The sequence below is a fragment of the Triticum aestivum genome, chromosome 2D (genome assembly GCF_018294505.1).
Source record: "Triticum aestivum cultivar Chinese Spring chromosome 2D, IWGSC CS RefSeq v2.1, whole genome shotgun sequence".
Taxonomy (NCBI): domain Eukaryota; kingdom Viridiplantae; phylum Streptophyta; class Magnoliopsida; order Poales; family Poaceae; genus Triticum; species Triticum aestivum.
In genome coordinates, this window is record NC_057799.1 from 242,035,532 (window position 1) to 242,052,680 (window position 17,149).

The 17,149-nt window shown below is 47.6% G+C and overlaps 1 protein-coding gene across 2 annotated transcripts; it reads right to left on the bottom strand.

Annotated features, from left to right (window-relative positions):
• Positions 1-460: 460 nt before the first annotated feature.
• LOC123052667 (calmodulin-binding transcription activator CBT) lies at positions 461-15,093 on the bottom strand. 2 transcript variants are annotated; one of them, XM_044475970.1, is made up of 14 exons: positions 15,075-15,093; positions 14,766-14,954; positions 13,986-14,111; positions 12,308-12,423; positions 12,114-12,202; positions 11,528-11,573; positions 7,943-8,120; positions 7,663-7,737; positions 7,509-7,585; positions 6,365-6,652; positions 2,741-3,432; positions 1,780-2,335; positions 1,231-1,542; positions 461-791 (listed from the first exon to the last, which is right to left on the bottom strand). In XM_044475970.1, the coding sequence occupies exons 2-14, from the start codon at positions 14,836-14,838 to the stop codon at positions 744-746; spliced, it is 2,676 nt and encodes an 891-aa protein (XP_044331905.1). In that variant the 5' UTR covers positions 14,839-14,954; positions 15,075-15,093; the 3' UTR covers positions 461-743. The 2 variants fall into 2 exon arrangements, with proteins under 2 accessions (XP_044331905.1, XP_044331904.1); XM_044475969.1 differs by lacking the exon at positions 15,075-15,093 and having other exon boundaries at positions 14,766-15,003.
• Positions 15,094-17,149: the final 2,056 nt, after the last annotated feature.

The following is a 17,149-nucleotide window of genomic DNA, read 5'->3' on the forward strand; positions in this document are numbered from 1 at the left end:
CAGTAAGATCCATCCTTTATTGAAAAAAGAGAGCACTTTAGGGATTGGTTAGAACTCTCAATATTTAGTTTTTTGGCGAGTTCAGGGTTTTAGCGGAAGTGCTAGAAATGTTTTTTTGTGGCATCTTTTTTGTTAAACTAATATTGGATATTGAACCATTGTTGTAAATCTAGTGTTTCAGCTTTCAGTACAATAGTACCCCCTCCGATCCATAAAAATTTTGAACTAAAACCACGACACTTACGATGGATAGGTCGGAGGGAGTAGCTTATAATTCTTCCTGCAAGATTTCAACTTTTTTGTTTTTTGTTTTGAGAAAGCATGATTTCAACTTGATAATCTTGTGCTGGGCACTGAATTCATCTTACATCCAGTTTGATTCGATTTCTTGTTTATCGGTAAATTAGATGGAATTTGTTCCTGTGGACCACCAAATTAACAATAAACATGAAAGAATCCATGAAACGTAAGGTAAAAATCCTATTTGGTCATTGGCCCAGGTAGCACTTATTGTTAGCCTTTACAACATGATCCGTACCAGCATCTACATGCACCTACAAGCACAATGCCATATAGCTAAAACCAGGCAAATTGCAAACCACAGTAACATGCTAGCAGCAAATACATACACCAGATTCGGCCAAAAGGATCAATAAGATGGTCCTAAAATGTAGGGCAGCATTAGCAAGTTATGATTTTTCTTAATGTACAATACAAGAATTACATGGCCCCTAGAAGCCACTTCACCTCCTGCATGCCGGCGCCTGCTGCTGCCCTTTACTGAATTCCAGCTGCGCCAACATACAGTATACAGATCAGAAAATCTCATGGCGTTCATAACCAAGCATCAGGGGTAACAGAGGCTATAGTTTCTGATAAACATGTGATGTAACTTACAAGTTTGCTAATCTATTTGAAAAAAAATGCTAATCTAATTATATTCTGCAAATAGGCGACTGGTGACTCCACTCAGAAACATTCTAAAATAAGCATGATGCCACGTAAAAGCAGCAATCACGGCAACAATCTGAGACACAACTTCCTACTCCCTCCGATCCAAATAAATTGACGCAGCCTCTATACAATGTCTGCGTCAATTAATTCGGATCGGAGGGAGTATTAAACTTGCTTCATTTACGATTTAGATATCACAACAACCATCTCACAAGCTCTGTCATGTCATCTACCCAATGATACACGTATACCAGTATTGGAGAATAAAATACATACCTTGGCCTCCTCATGAGCAATCCTCATCCTCCGGTACTCATGCTGTGCCCGATGACAACGAAACAGAGCCTGAACACGTACCACTGATCTATTAAACCTGTCCTCCGCTTGTTGCCGGCTGGCCTGGAAGAAACCTTCTTCTGCAGTGCTTGCAGCTTCTACATCCACTGTCATTTCTACTGGCATTCCATTTGCAATGCCGCGCAAGCCTTTTCTCTTCTTTCTCCATCGCAAAATAGCTTTCTCCACGACTCCAACAGACCATATTACCTTGCGGTACTGACGTCTCACTTGATGGCCTCGGTATGCAGCCTGAGGGATATGTTATAATCATTAAAATATCTACTTTGCACATAACAACATAGAAAAAAACTTCCAATTTGCTTTCTAATAATGACTGTCAAGTGCCATCAGCCCATCACCCTGTTCTTCCGGCACAATGAATATATATAAGAAAAAGGTGCTTTCATCGTTATGGCATATATTTATGCACTAAATCCCCCAGAGAAGGCAACAAATGGAAACAAGCAACAGCAACCTGCAACTTACTTGTATTCTGATAGCCTGTCTTCGCATGTTCTTAAAGTTCCTTCTGACCTTCCACGTGCGGAAATGATTTTGTATTCGTGCAGCAGCTCTCATCTCTTTTTTTCTGTTGTAGTTCCGGAATGCATGCTGAATCCTCATAGCAGCAACTATCGCAGTTGCTTGCATCTCAGGATTGGCCAAAAGAATTGCTTTTGTTTGGAGTTTAAGAGTTCTATCGCGAAGTGCAGCTTGGATATTACTGGCAGCGTCAGCAGCATTTCGATAGGCCGCTAAAGATTCTTTTAAGCAAAGTTCTTGTTCAGTAAGGTTCTCAAACTTCTCGCTGTGTACTTCTGTTAGTTTCGTCCTTGATGGTGATTGCTTAGTACCCTTGGACAGTGACATTGATTCAAAATGTGCAGTCAATCCTTTCTCAGCAAGATATGCAGCTAAGCCCACATAACCTTGTCTTGCTGCCAGATCAGCAGGAGTGCATCCACCAGGGGACACTGCAGTAGGATCCGTAACCAAGCTTGGATTTGCTCCAGCAGATAACAGAGCAGCAACCATTTTTTCCCTGGCAAAAGTTTAGCAAAAAAATGAGTAACAAGATCGTCATAATTCATGAACATATATGAAGCAATATATTCCAACAGATAATGTTTTCCGAGATCAGAAATTACTAGTCACCTAAAGTAAAACAAATCTGGAGTGTTGTCTAAGATCACCATATAAGACTGTTGATGAGATTATTTTCAGAGTTTTCCAAATCTAGAAGGTTGTTGAAAACAATATATGGCTCATTTCTGACAGTCAATATTAGTTTTTTGTCAGTTAGGTCCAATGAAGTTTGACTTGCAAATTACACAAACACGTCACAGTTGCCAGGCCCACTACTCACATTGAAAATGACTTGCTCTCACTTTTCCAAATTCCGTGATCAGCGAAAGGAAGGATATATATAACAGAAAATGGAAGATACCTTCCGTGGTATGCAGCCCAGTGTAAAGCAGTCCAACCAGAAGAATCACGGAAATCCAAGGAGAATCCGGACACAGAAAACAAGCGGATAGCCCAAGTATAGCCTAGGAAAGAACACAGATGGATAGGTCCTTGTCCTAGATCATCACGGCCAGTTGATTTATGGCCTCCAATTACTCTTTCCAGAAGCCATTCTTGCAATCTATTCCGTAAAACTAATTCAAGCAAGTCTTCAGTAGCATGAACAGATGTGCCTTCAGAATCGCCAGCAATTTTCCATAGATCCATCCATTCCTTCTCGAGTGATGCCAATATGAGATTAGAAACTTTGCTGCCTTCCACGAGAAGCTTTGGTGCTATCTTTTTCTTGTTTGTCACAAACAGCAAACGAGCTAGTCTCATCTGCATTTGAAGCTTTGACTTTGTGTACTCATCTTCAAGCGGCTTCAACTCACTATGCAATGAACTTCCAGGCACACTACGATACTCAAAATTCAAAACCTCAGAGATTGGTGTTTTCCCATCCAAAGTCAAATAAAAATCCACTCGTCCAGCTGTATGTGGTCCAACCATGAAACGGTAAACACCAGTTTGGACCATGTTTGCGGCAACACAGTTATCACCAAAGATACCGTAAATATTGGAACCAGCCAGATGCTTGTATTGCTCATAGTAATCCCCGATCACCAAGATCTACAATTCAGCAGCTGTCAATAATTTTGCAATTTGATAGAATATTACAATTTACAAACATGTATATTACAATTCAGCAAGCAAACTGTTCTATACAGTACATTACATATGTGCCAATGTGCGTCCATTCACTACATTGCATTTTACGAAAGTGACTGTCCTACCAGAAGTACCTGATAGATTTTATTTTTTTTGGAGAAACACGGTACAAATCCAGATGCTCACATACACGCACTGTTAGGAGCTAGGGTTCTGCCGGTTCTAGGGCGGAGATTGTAGGGGAAAGATGGAGGAAGACGAGGTCGAGGGCGCGGCGGCCGGCGGCTGGGCGCCGTCCTTGCGTGGTGGAGAAGAGGCGGTGGCGGCGCAAGAGGCGGCTAGGGTTAGGTCTCCCGGCTCCCTAGGGGAAGCCGAGCAAATACTGATTGCTTCTTGCTTGATTAGATTGATACATCTCCTCTCCTTATATAGAGAGGTTTACTCAACTCCTAAGCAAATGACCCTAATAACGATAAGATAATTGGGCTAAGCCCCTAATAACAATAAGATAACTTGGGCCAGCCCACTGGGCTAAGCCCCTAATATGCGGGTCATAACACTTCTCCCCGCCTGCACAAACAGCTCGTCCTCGAGCTGTAAGGTGGGGAAGTGCTTGTTGAACTCCTTGAGGTGATCAACCAGCGTCAAACACCTCCGCGACAGCTGGGGCGGCCAGCTCGCCGAGCCCGGCGGCGACGGCGTCCTCCTCAATGTAGTCTGTAGCCTCCAGGTAGAAGAGTCAGGGGCAGACGTGGCCGGGCATGTAGGTCTCGTCGCAGTTGAAGCACAACCCTTGGCGGCGACGCTCGAGTAGCTCGGCCGAGGTGAGCCGGTGGAACGGGCGCGCCGCGGTCGCGGCAAGGGGTGCCGCGGAAGCCTGAGCAGGCCGACCCTGCGCGGGAACATCCGGCCAGGGTGGCGGCCCAGCGACCCGGGACGGTGATGCCTGCTGGATGGCCACCGCGCGGCGCTCGAACGCGTGGGCATAGTACATGGCCGTCTGGAGGTCCTGGGGTCCCTGCAGCTCGACGTCCACGTGGATATGATCTGGCAGACCGCCGACAAAGAGTTCGGCCCGCTGGTGAGCCGTCATGTCGGACGCGTGGCACGCCAGGGCCTGAAAGCGGTCGGTGTAGTCCTGCACCGTAGAGGTGAAGGGAAGGCGGCCCAACTCCGCCAGCCGGCTCCCACGTATCGGCAGTCCGAATCGAAGGAGGCAGAACTCGCGAAAACGCTCCCATGGGGGCATGCCGCCCTCGTCCTGCTCGAGGGCGTAGTACCACGTCTGTGCGGCGCCGCGGAGGTGAGGCGAGCCAAGTGCGGTCCGACGCGAGCATCCGTTGCCCCCGGAAGAACTGCTCGCACTGGTTGAGCCAGTTGAGGGGGTCCTCGGCGCCGTCGTAGCTGGTGAAGGCGAGCTTGGCTAAGCGCGGCGGTGTCTGAGCATGACCGCCGTGAGTGTACGGCTCGGCGGTACGGAGCAGCGAAGAGGAGGGCGTTGGTCCGATGTGCACAGGTGGTCCGCAGGAAAGCGGTGGCCCGTCGAAGCCAGCGTGGAAACCCGCGGAGCCGGAGGGCCCGTCGTACGGCAGGGAGGGCACCGGCTGGTCCGCGGCCATGGTGTAGACTGGCGGCGGTGACGTGCCGGCCAACCAGGCCGGAAGCTGGGACGGCGAGGGCGTGAACCGCACTTGCTGAATCGGCACGCCCGCCGGCGCGGTTGTAGTCAGCCCGGTGCTGGGCGGCGGAGGCGCCGACTGGCCATTATGGCCAGATCGGTGCGGTGGCGGGGGCTGGCTGTAGCTGCAGCGGCCCGACCAGCGTTGCGGTGGTCCCGGGGTGCGGCAGCTGCCAGGGCGTGGCGGCGAGGACCCGGGTGGCGTGGGTGACGCGGCGAGGGCCAGCGCCGGCCACTGCGGCCATTGGGGCGCGGCGGCTGAAGCGGCCAGTGGTGGTGTAGAGGCCCGGTCGGCGCCGCGGGTGTCGAATACCACGGCAGGGTGGCTGGCCCGGTCACGGCTGCCGGCGGCAAGGGCGGCGGCGGCCCGTAGGGGCCGGCTAGGTATAGCCGTATCCCCTAGACAGCGGTGACGAGATCGTTGAGGACCTCGGTGATCTCCGCCGGGGAGTAGACGGCGGCCAGTGGTGCGGTGGAGGGCGCCGTCATCTGGGTGGTGGCGGCGCCGGAGGATGCGACCAGTGGCGCGGACGGGGAGGGCAGCGGCGCGGTGGAGAAGGCCAGCGGCGCGGTGGTGACGGTCGGCAGCGGAAGCGACGGGATGGGCGGTGGCGAAGACATGATCGGAACTGAGCTACCTGATACCAAGGTGTTAGGAGCTAGGGTTCTGCCAGTTCTAGGGCGGAGATTGTATGGGAAAGATGGAGGAAGACGAGGTCGAGGGCACGGCAGCCGGCGGCTGGGCACCGTCCTTGCATGGTGGAGAAGAGGCGGCGGCGGCACAAGAGGCGGCTAGGGTTAGGTCTCCCGGCTCCCTAAGGGAAGCCGAGCAAATACTGATTGCTTCTTGCTTGATTAGATTGATACATCTCCTCTCCTTATATAGAGAGGTTTACTTGACTCCTAAGCAAACGACCCTAATAACGATAAGATAATTGGGCTAAGCCCCTAATAACGATAAGATAACTTGGGCCAGCCCACTAGGCTAAGCCCCTAATATGCCGGTCCCCTAATATGCCGGTCATAACACGCACCCATATGAACGCACTCACACCTTACCCCTATACCTCCCGAGAGAAATTATTTTTCGTAACTGGTATCAGGTGAAGACATGGTGGAACATTTCCATCGAACTGAACAGTTGGAAATGGAATGACCATGCACAAATACAGTAAAACAAGAATGATAGTTCAGTAGAACATGAAAGGGATAAACCTTGGTATGCTCTGTGGAACAAGCCCATTCTGGGGAGAAATCAGTGATGTTGAAGATTTTTCCATTGCTCACTATATTATCCCCTAGACAAGGACTGTCATCATCCAAGTACTTCCACAGTCCGAGACTGTTCTCTCTAGCAGGCACATCATTAGGAATGTCACCATCCACTGGAGTTTTCCGCAAAGAAGTTGCAAATTGCTGCGACTGAGAATCGAGATCTGATGTTAAAGGGTATTGAGATTGGTCTACTTGATGTTCCAGAGCTCCAGCGTGGTTCGCATGTACCTGATTGAGGGCATAATTAGTAGGATAATTAGATAAGCTTCAGGTATCAAATTAAGTGGTGAAACTAACATAGACTGCCTTATTATGATGAAGTAGCTGACTTTCCATGCCGTGAGTGGGTATGGAATTAATGAAAAATATTCACTCACATAGCACGATCTCCATAGAAGCCAAAGGTTACAAAATAACAAAAAATATCTTACTTCAGAAAATACCAGAGATCCTGCAATGACAAAATCCTAAATTGTAACAGGGCAGACGGCACGACCAGATCCGCACCGCATGATCGCCATGCAGCAACCCGGTGATGGTGTGCATGGTGATATCACTCGGAATTGGAAGCCACTGCGCGGGCTCCAGCCTAGCACAGTTGCAACATTGTCGTTCCCCAAAAATAATCTTACAAAAAATTTCTGAAGCCCCAAATAAGATAGTGGACAATTTAGAGGTAAATACAAACAAAAAAATATACTGTGGCGGGACAGAAGACCTATCGATCCACAGGAGTTAAACCTTACAGATTCACAAAAAATTAACATACATATAGAATAGCATCAGTATTACAAAGGAGGTTGAGAGAAATTAGTGCACTTTTTAACTTCCAGACTAAGCATTACCAGGTATGGTTTTCTAAATTTTACATGGAAAGAAGGGCAGACCGGTGCACGTAGCTCCCGCTTGAGCGGGGTCCAACTACTTTGGGTCTTTGACATGGAAGATGAAACTAAATACCAATCAACTAAGGACCAAAACAACATTTCATTTAGCAATGTAGTATTACCGCACACAATTTTCGTCATGCTGTATACTAGTATTGCAATTTAATAACTTATATAGGTCATAGCAACTCGCTTACATTATTTGTAGAGTCCGTGTCATTTCCAGAATTCTTTGTTCCGCATTTAATCTGCTGACTAAATGCCACGGATGCGCCTGTAATATATAATGAGAAAATTTACACTTTCAGTAGAAGTACAATGAAATATTGTAGCTCTGTCCAGAAGTCCCACCACAAGCAGTATCCTTTTTCATAGATGACTCCAATAGATGAACCCAGAACTCTTCCAGACTAGAGCCACCAGTATCTGCACAATGACCGATCCAATATACAGTAGTAAAAGAAGTACATCAGTAAAGTCTGCAAAGATTATGATATCATGCTGTCGGAGAGTCCAATCGACAGGGTATAAAGCTACATATTTAGCTCACTGGAGTATAGCATATTCTAAGAGAAGCTCGCAGTTTGTGCATATTCATTCAACAAATCATTACGACTGAAGTATGGCTCACCACTAGAAATTGCACTGCCACCATGTGAATTAATTTCCTCTGGTGCCAGAGGGGAGAACGATATCTCGGTATGAACTGAGGCTGAATTTGCTGAAATCGGAGAAGTATAATATTGAATCACATTCATTGTAGGCGCTTCGGCTTCGGCTTCTGTGCTCGGATGTGCTATGGCATTTTCCTGATCAAGACGAAGCAATGTAGGAGATTAAGTGGAACCGACCATATAGTAACTTTGTCTACTCTGCTTGCTCTACGGACATGTTAATACTTTGTGAAAGGAAGATGCTTTTGATTTAGGAAGATGTTTTTAATTTTACAAGATCCCTGGCATGCATTTTCAGCTATTCTCTGGGTTCCTGTATGGCACTTGGAGTCATTTTCTCATAATTCTGAACAGACGTCAGAACTAAATAGTTAGAATCCTATATACTCCTAAGTAGTTGATCCCCACTACCTCTATTATCTAACATGCACACATGCCATCTCATCATAGGCCCACCACAATATGCATGAGAAAAGGTTTTCCATTATTAATTGATCTCATGCACACATTCATCTCACCACACATGCTACCTAATCAAAGGTCCACTCAACATGCATGGGAAAAGTTTTCCATTATATTATGTCACTTATATTCAATAAATATTTTCAAATACACAATAATCAAATACAATATATAATAAATATTTTTAGTTTTAGTTCATATATTATTAATTCAACTATTCATGTTCCATACAATCAAATCACTCGAAATATATTAAAATCGATTCCCGCAGCACGCACGGGGTATCCTCTAGTTTTTATATACATTTGACTCCCATGACAACTTAAAAAAATAGATAAGTTTAGGCAAGCTGCGTTTACAGCTTACACTTCGTTCGGCAATAGAGCTATCAGCTCTATACATTAAAGCAACAGAGAATCAAGAAATCCACTGGGCCACGTCAAGTTTGTATTAGAGTTGTTCAGTATTTCTGTATTGTATTAGGAATACGACAGCTGTTACATACATATATTGGCCTACAAGTTGCTCCCTCCTAACAAGGTATCAAGCCTGGTTCAGTTTTAGATTGATTTTTCTCCTTGCACATAAAAATTAACTCTAGCATTGTGAATATAAAATGTGGCCCTGGTCAATGATCAACGAATTTGAGGGGGTATTTAAAATTTGCTAGATATATCATGACCTCTTGGCAAGATAAGGTGTGCTGATCTCAGAATTAATTGGACAGAATGTCCAACAAAGAGGCAGACTGGCAAAAGGCCACTTCACAATAGTATGAACAGAAGAACTGTTATGACCGGCATATACTACAGCCCAGGCAGTTAGGGGCCTGGCCCAGTTATCTTATCGTTATTAGGGGCTTAGCCCAGTTATCGTATTTGGAGATTATATAAACTCATGTAAGGACACGTTTTGAGATTAAGCAGAAGCAATCAAATTTGCTCGGCTTCCTGAAGGGAGCCGGGAGACCTAACCCTAGCCGCCGCCTCCTACGCCCTCTCTCTCTCTCGCGACGGCGCCCCAGCGCCGGCGACCTCGCCTTCCTCCACGCCAAGCCCCCTTCCACCCCTACAACCTACGAGCTAGACCTGGTAGGATCCCAGCTCCTATCAATCTGATATCAAGTGTCTCAGGCTCGATCATGTCCGCGCCACTGCCCACCCCCTCCCTTCCGCTGCCGATCGCCTCTTCGTCGCCGATGACCACCGCGGCCAGCACGCCGTCCCTGACCGGGCTGGTCTCCTCCGCCGCCTGGACGCCACCCGCGCCCACCCCCGCCATGCTCACCCCGGAGGAGATGACGGTGGCGCTCCGAGACCTGACTCAGGCGGTCCAGGGCATCCGCACCTTCCTTGCGGGGCACTATGGGCTGCAGCCGCCCGCCCCCGTTACTACCATCACGGGGCCGCAGCAGCTCCCGTGGCAGCCGCCACCACCGGCGACCTCCGTCGCCTCCATCATGCCGCCGCCGCCGGCGATCTCGGGGCCGGGCCTTCCGTCGACGGCGGCCGGGGTGCCCATCCATCAGGTTCGTTTTCCCCCGTCGCCATCTCCGCCACCGGCCTGGCTCGCCGGGTCCATCGAGCCGGTCTACACGATGGCCTCAGGACAGCCGCACGTGCTGTCACCACCGGCGCCGCCCCCAACCATGCAGTTCGGCGGGTCCTCGGGTGCCGCGGGTCCCTACGATGGTGTGGACGGGCCCCTTTTCCATGGCGGTACTCTGCAGCCCGCACACTCGGCGCCGTTGCCCTCGCTGTTCCGCGCGGATGACACATACCCGCCCGTCCTCCACGCCCAGCCAGCGCCGAGATTCTCCAAGCTGGAGTTCACAGCCTACGACGGCACCGTCGACCCCCTGAATTGGCTCAACCAATGAGACCAATTTTTCAGGGGGCAGCGCACGCTCGCGTCCGACCGCACCTGAATCGCCTCCTATCATCTACGAGGCGCCGCCCAGACGTGGTATTACGCCCTCGAGCAGGATGAGGGCGGCATGCCACCATGGGAGCGTTTCCGCGATCTGTGCCTCTTGCGCTTCGGTCCGCCTATACGCGGGAGCCGTCCAGCGGAGCTTGGGCGCCTTCCATTCCTCACCACAGTGCAAGACGTCGCCGACTGCTTCCAGGCACTGGCGTGCCACGCCCCTGGCATTTCGGCTCGTCAACGGGCTGAGCTCTTCGTCGGCGGCCTACCGGACCACATCCACGTGGACGTGGAGATGCGCGGGCCACAGGACCTCCAGACGGCCATGTACTACGCTCGAGCGCGCGCGGTGGCCATCCAGCAGGTGTCACCGTCCCGGGCCGCTGGGCCGCCACCCTGGCCGGAAGTTTCCTCGCAAGGTCGGCCTGCTCAGGCTTCCGCGGCACCACTCGCCGCGACCGCGACGCGCCCGTTCTGCCAGCTCACCTCGGCCGAGCAACTCGAGCGTCGCCGCCAAGGGTTGTGCTTCAACTGCGACGAGCCCTACGTGCCCGGAGACATCTGCCCGCGACTCTTCTACCTGGAGGCTGCGGACTACATTGAGGAGGACGCCGCCGCCGCCGGGCTCGGCGACCTGCCCGCCCCAGCTGACGCGGAGGTGTTTGGCGCCTGTTGATCACCTCGAGGAGTTCCGCAAGCGCTTCCCCGCCTTCCAGCTTGAGGACGAGCTGTTTGTGTAGGCGGGGAGAGATGTTATGACCGGCATATACTACAGCCCAGGCAGTTAGGGGCCTGGCCCAGTTATCTTATCGTTATTAGGGGCTTGGCCCAGTTATCGCATTTGGAGATTATATAAACTCATGTAAGGACCCGTTTTGAGATTAAGCAGAAGCAATCATATTTGCTCGGCTTCCTGAAGGGAGCCGGGAGACCTAACCCTAGCCGCCGCCTCCTGCGCCCTCTCTCTCGCGACGGCGCCCCAGCGCCGACGACCTCGCCTTCCTCCACGCCAAGCCCCCTTCCACCCCTACAACCTACGAGCTAGACCTGGTAGGATCCCAGCTCCTATCAAGAACAAACATGATGAACCGCATGCACGCCTTCAAATTATACTTAAGATTTAAGAACAGAAAACAGGTGTGGGGGGAAATAACCTCAGATGTTTGACGATAATGCACAAGAACAATCCGTTCAGCCTCTCTGAATAAGAAATAACCAAAAAACTATGTCAACAAAGAAAAGTAATTATATCCGAGTTTGCATCTGATACATGTAGTAGAAATTGTAAATTGTATGCGACAATTCATGCAGTAAGCCATAACAGAACTTTCATTGTTAGAGAGCACGTCCTAGTTAATGTGGTAATGACAAAGCTGTTTCTCAGATTAGAGGATATTAACATTGAACAGAATTCCAGACAGATCATAGACAGCAAATAACATAATAGGTTTAGCGTGCAACATGACCTGAGTAAGTTATTTTTTTAACCTAAAAAGTAATTACTTTCTTAATTTTAGCTGCAGGAAATTGACAACATTGATGGCAAATGTCTTAGAGCTTCTATTAGCCTTAGAAAAGCAAACAGTTCGATAGTCCGGTAAAAGTGCATGGTCTATGTGTACACAGCATCACACGATACAAAAAATGAATCGCGCGAGAAAATAATGTAAATAAATATTGCACAGACAAAAAAATGGTGTAGTGAAGCTTCCATTTTTCTAAAAGAAAAGGAATTCTTACTTGTCAAGCAGCCAGTAGCACCTTCTAAAGAAATTTGGATTATCCTCACCTCGAGCATAATAGACATGAACCCTCTCTTCATTACCAATCTATGAAAATGACAGAAATCAACAATAAAGGTGGGGATGCATGAATGTAACAACAGCAATAAAATTTGAGTTTTTTTTCATTGTGCTGGTGGTGGATAGTCTCGCCTTTAATTTTTCATGGGCTTCTTGGACAGTTTTGCCATCCTTCTTTTTCTTCCAATTATGGCCATCCTTCCGGAAGTTCCGGACAACTTTGCGATCATATAGAACAATAGTACCACCTGGTTTAAAAGAAAGTTAAACTGATGGTTGAAATCCAGAAGCCATTTTCTAGTGCCAACATGAATGGGGATTATAATAAAGCTATGAAACGAATCAACATTTTCAATAGAATCTCAAGATGTAGGCATCCTTGCAATGTGCGCATCAGAACAATAGTAGATAAATGCAAGAAGTTAACAACCAAAAAGTTAAATAAGTGGTAAAACGTAAATATACCCCTTGTATAACTAATACTCTTATAAAGTACTCCCTCCGTCTAGATACATCCATTTCTCCGACAAGTATTTCCGGGCGGAGGGAGTATCATGTAACAGTAATATCTTAGTGGACAAAACGTACATGGTGACATGTAGGCACTTACTACCTTCGTCCTGGTTTATTGGTCCCCTTTGTAATTTTGTGTCAAATTTTGAACAAAGATTTAACTAACAAAATGTCAATGCATGTCAACAAAAATTATATCATTGGATCCGTATTTGAACATAGTTCTCAACGATATAATTTTTGATGACATGCATGAATTTTGTTACTTAAATCTATGGTCAAAATTTGGCACAAAATATAATGGGGACCAATAAACCAGGACGAAGACAGGTGAGCAAATTCAATTCCCAAGAGGTGCGTCTGCTGGAAATGGGAAAAGCACACACAAAAACTGCAATCACAACAAGCAAAAGTTAAGTGCAAATTTGCAATGAGAACATGAAAACATATTGGTTTTACTTATGGTAGCATAGTCGCCCAAGATGTTATATTACTTTATAATCTGACTCTTGTGTACATGGGAGATTTGGGTGGTAGATCATGTTTATTACTTTCACAATTGAATATTCTCTTATGACCTAGAGAAAGTATTCTAATGAGAAGTTGAGAACAATAACAAGGCTCCTGTGCACAAACATTTCGGAAAAAACACTGAGAAGAGTGCTTTATAGCAATCATGCTAACTATACTTATACTCCAGTTCACAAAAGCATTCTGTTAAGACGTGGAGCGTATGCAGCACCTCCTCATGGATTGCGGACTTTGCTATCAAACCTGGCACACAGTCCTGTCTTGGATTCGATCTACAGCACCTCCTCCCAACCCCGGCAACAACTTTATGGACTGGTGGGCTACTTCTGTACTTCGACTTCCTCAGCCATGGAGGACGCTTCCAGGCTTTGAATGTTGTTATATTGATGTAGTAGTGTCTGTTTGCTCTTCATTGGGCATGTACAAAGCCAAAGCTTATGGTGACTTTCATTTTCAATCAATGCATCAAGACGTAAACTTTTTGTGTTCCCTAGAGAGAGAAGAATAGAAGACCAAGGATGGGAGATTCAACACCCCCAACGTTCCAGCCGACACATTATGTCCCCAAACAATGAACCAACAGGGCTTGAACTATTGTTATTTTTCACGCATAACCCAGTCGTCATACGTCAACACGCATATCTGTTAATGTTCCCTTTTGTTCACACCAAGTTGTGCAGTCAATCACGGAAGCTAAGCAAGCACAGTGGTATGGAATGGAAATGGATGCCAAGATGAGGGTTTAGGGTTGATGCGAAACACATACTCACGGGCTTGTCGATGGGCTGTGCATGGACCTTGAACCTCTCGTGGTTGGCCAGGACCGCGTAGATCTCATTCGGCCGGAACCAGCGCGACGCGGCCTCTGCTTTCAGCTTCTCGAAGTTCAAGTCTATCCACCAACCATCAGAAGAAGAAACACGGTCGAGAAATCAGCCCAAGACACAACAACATGCTTTTTTTCCTTTCAACAACAAAAGATAGAAATGAGCTAAACGTAAATTCCATAATTCTAGAGCATCCGAACAACATGAGACGCCAAAATCTAAGCTAACCTCAAAGCCCCAAAACTTAAACGATGCAAAATTAAGTTTAAAAAAAGAGAGAGAAAGAATCAAATGAGACCTCACTCACCAGTCACCACACAAACAGAGCATTCGACCAAATCCCAAGAACAAAAACATCAGTAGTTTTTTTATTTTGCGAATAAAAAAAACACACCAGTAGTTGGGGGGGGGGGGGGGGGGGGGGTCATTCCAATCGAACAGCCAGACCACCAACAGGCGAATTGGTTCCGGAAAAGAACAAGTGTGTTGCAACCCGAGACTGGCAAAATGCATGAGCAGTGAGAATCAAAGCCCGAGAGCGAGGCATCAGGTGACAGCAACTCCAAAACCCGAACGAATCACGGCTCGAACAAGCGAACACGAACCAGGCGAGCCCACGGAAGCTACAGAATCTGCCGCACCAAACAAAAGCAAAAAAGAGAGGTAGGGGAATAAAAAAAGGAGGAGGAGCGGCGGCGGTCGGACTGGAGAGGTCGGACCTGCGTAGGTGATGAAGCCGTGGATCTCGGAGCGGAGGAGTGGGTCCCTCTCCCTCCCGGCCGCTCCCTCCATAGCCCGATAGCCGCGGCGGCTGCTGCTTCCACTCTCCCGGTCGGTCTATTGGTCGGGCCGCGCAGGCAGACGAGAGGAGAAGACGACGACGACGACGACGACGAGCAGGAGAAGACCTTAGAAAAAGGAAAATGGTGAGAAAATATATCAATTAAGTGCAGGTAAATACATAAATCGCTCATTTCTCGGAGAAAAATCAGATGATGAGGACCCGCATCTAAAGCATCCGGGCCCACCTGTCGGGAAAGGAATAATGGGTTGGTGGGCGGTTGGAAAGGTGGATCCTGAATTTCCGGTGCACACAACTGGATCCACTTGTCAGCCTCTCACACCGGACACCAAAGGTGAGACTCAGGTTCAGTGATATGAATGCTAAATAAGGGCATCTCCTCCAGCTTCTAACTTCAATCAACTCCAAAGGTGAAATTGTCGCGAACGCTTGGGCTCCGAGAAGCTAAATTCTACTCCCTCCGTTCCTAAATATAAGTCTTTTTAGATATTCCACAATATGGACTACATACAGAGCAAAATTAGTGAATCTACACTCTAAACTATGTCTATATACATCCGTATGTAGTTCATTTTGAAATTGCTAAAAAGACTTATATTTAGGAACGGAGGGAATAGAAGCGAGCTCCGTCCAGCTCCATAAAAACGAAAATCTGGAGTTCGCCCGATTTACGGCCGACTGGAACCAGTTTACCTGACTTACGGCCGGCTACCACCACCAAACGTACCGGTTCAATGCGCCCCCTTCCTTTCCCTTAGGAAAAAAGAAAGAAAACTGCCTCGAACCCCTCCTCTTCTCTCGAACAGGTACATGCGCACTCTCTCTCTCGATCTGTTCTTCCCTTGCGCTAACCCTAGCCGCCATAGCCGCGTACCACCACCGCCACGCACGCCGTCAGTCCCTCGCCGGCCGCCGCTCCTATCCACGGCAGATCGAACCTTTCCAAGCCCATCCCCGGCGGATCCCGGCGTCGCAGCCTGAACTCCTGAAGGACGCCGCCCTCAAGACAAGGATGTGTCACCTTCTGCACCGGCGGGACAAGCTCCAGTCCCGACGCCAGTGACGTCGATGGTCACCTCACTACTGCTCGTGGTGGTCTTTGCTAATGCTGGCCCGATTTGGGCTGCCTCCAGACGGCCCAACTACCCCGAACAGGCCATAGCCCTCCGAGCTGGGTTGCAGCGCTGGGAGATGCAAACGGAGCCGAACAGAATTTCCATCGCTGCCTGGAGTTAGAAACTACGATGAGAAGCTAAAGTTGTGGAGTTTTGAGAAGCGGGAGGAGATCCGAACACGACCTAAATTGTCTTATTTTTTATCAATGTATACTATAGTACTATGCAATTGTCTGTGCGCATAAATATCGTGTACACAATCACCATCATTTACTGGCCATTTTATTTGTTAATTCGATCATGTAGCAAAATGGACTTTGGTTGTCAATTAAATTAGTGTTTATTGGTTAACAAAGAAAACATGATTTTATACGGTAAGGCAATAATGCATGGGGCAATTGACTCGGTTTGTAAGGAAAATCAGTCAAAAAATTTGGCAAAATCGAAAACGTAAGAGGCCTTGTGGGGAAGGAGAGGACAGACGAAAGAAGGAACGTAATGCAAAAAGGAAGAGGTGCTACCGCCTTGAAAGTTGATGAACAATGAGCGGAAATTTTGATATTCCGTCAATTTGCCTCGAGGCCTATAAACAACTAGCAGATCACCTTTTCGCCTAGGCAAGATCATATGTTGGAATTATAAGAACTTGATCCATCAAACTTCTATTGTAATTTCTAGAAAAAAATCCCAAAGGCTCACTTGGTATATTGGTGCATGATAAGACTAGGGACTTTAGTCTGATACTAGAATTTACTAGTGTGCATGCACGTGCAATGCCCATCTTAATAGTATGGTGTGATTCCAACAAAAGGGAAAAATCATACATTACTTTGAAAAATGAATCTTGAGCAAACATTTATATTGTTAATGTGTGTGAAATCAAGTTTAGAATTTTACTAATTGATACAATAAAACCACTGTCTGGAGTCACCCGGGAACTTTCAAAAAAATAGTACATGGTGGAACCCACAAATAGTTTACTTCAACTTTAGTTATCCTCGCGAGACATCTCTCGCATTGGCTCACGGCCTAAACTTTATTTTATTCATCACAACCCGACAATGGCAACATGGCAGAGGAGGCATAGGTATTCTTTTCTAGGAGGTCCAATGCGATGGTTCCAGAACCTAATAGTTTTAGCTGCGGGCTACTGTTCATAGTGAATCCCTCTAATCTTAGCCGTTAG

Coding starts and splice junctions, on each gene's coding strand:
- LOC123052667 (XM_044475970.1), bottom strand. CDS start 14,838: ATGGAGGGAGCGGCCGGGAGGGAGAGGGACCCACTCCTCCGCTCCGAG. Junction 14,112..14,765: donor CGGCTTCATCACCTACGCAG/GTCCGACCTCTC, acceptor GTTGGTGGATAG/ACTTGAACTTCGAGAAGCTG. Junction 11,574..12,113: donor TGCTACTGGCTGCTTGACAA/GTAAGAATTCCT, acceptor TTTCTTATTCAG/AGAGGCTGAACGGATTGTTC.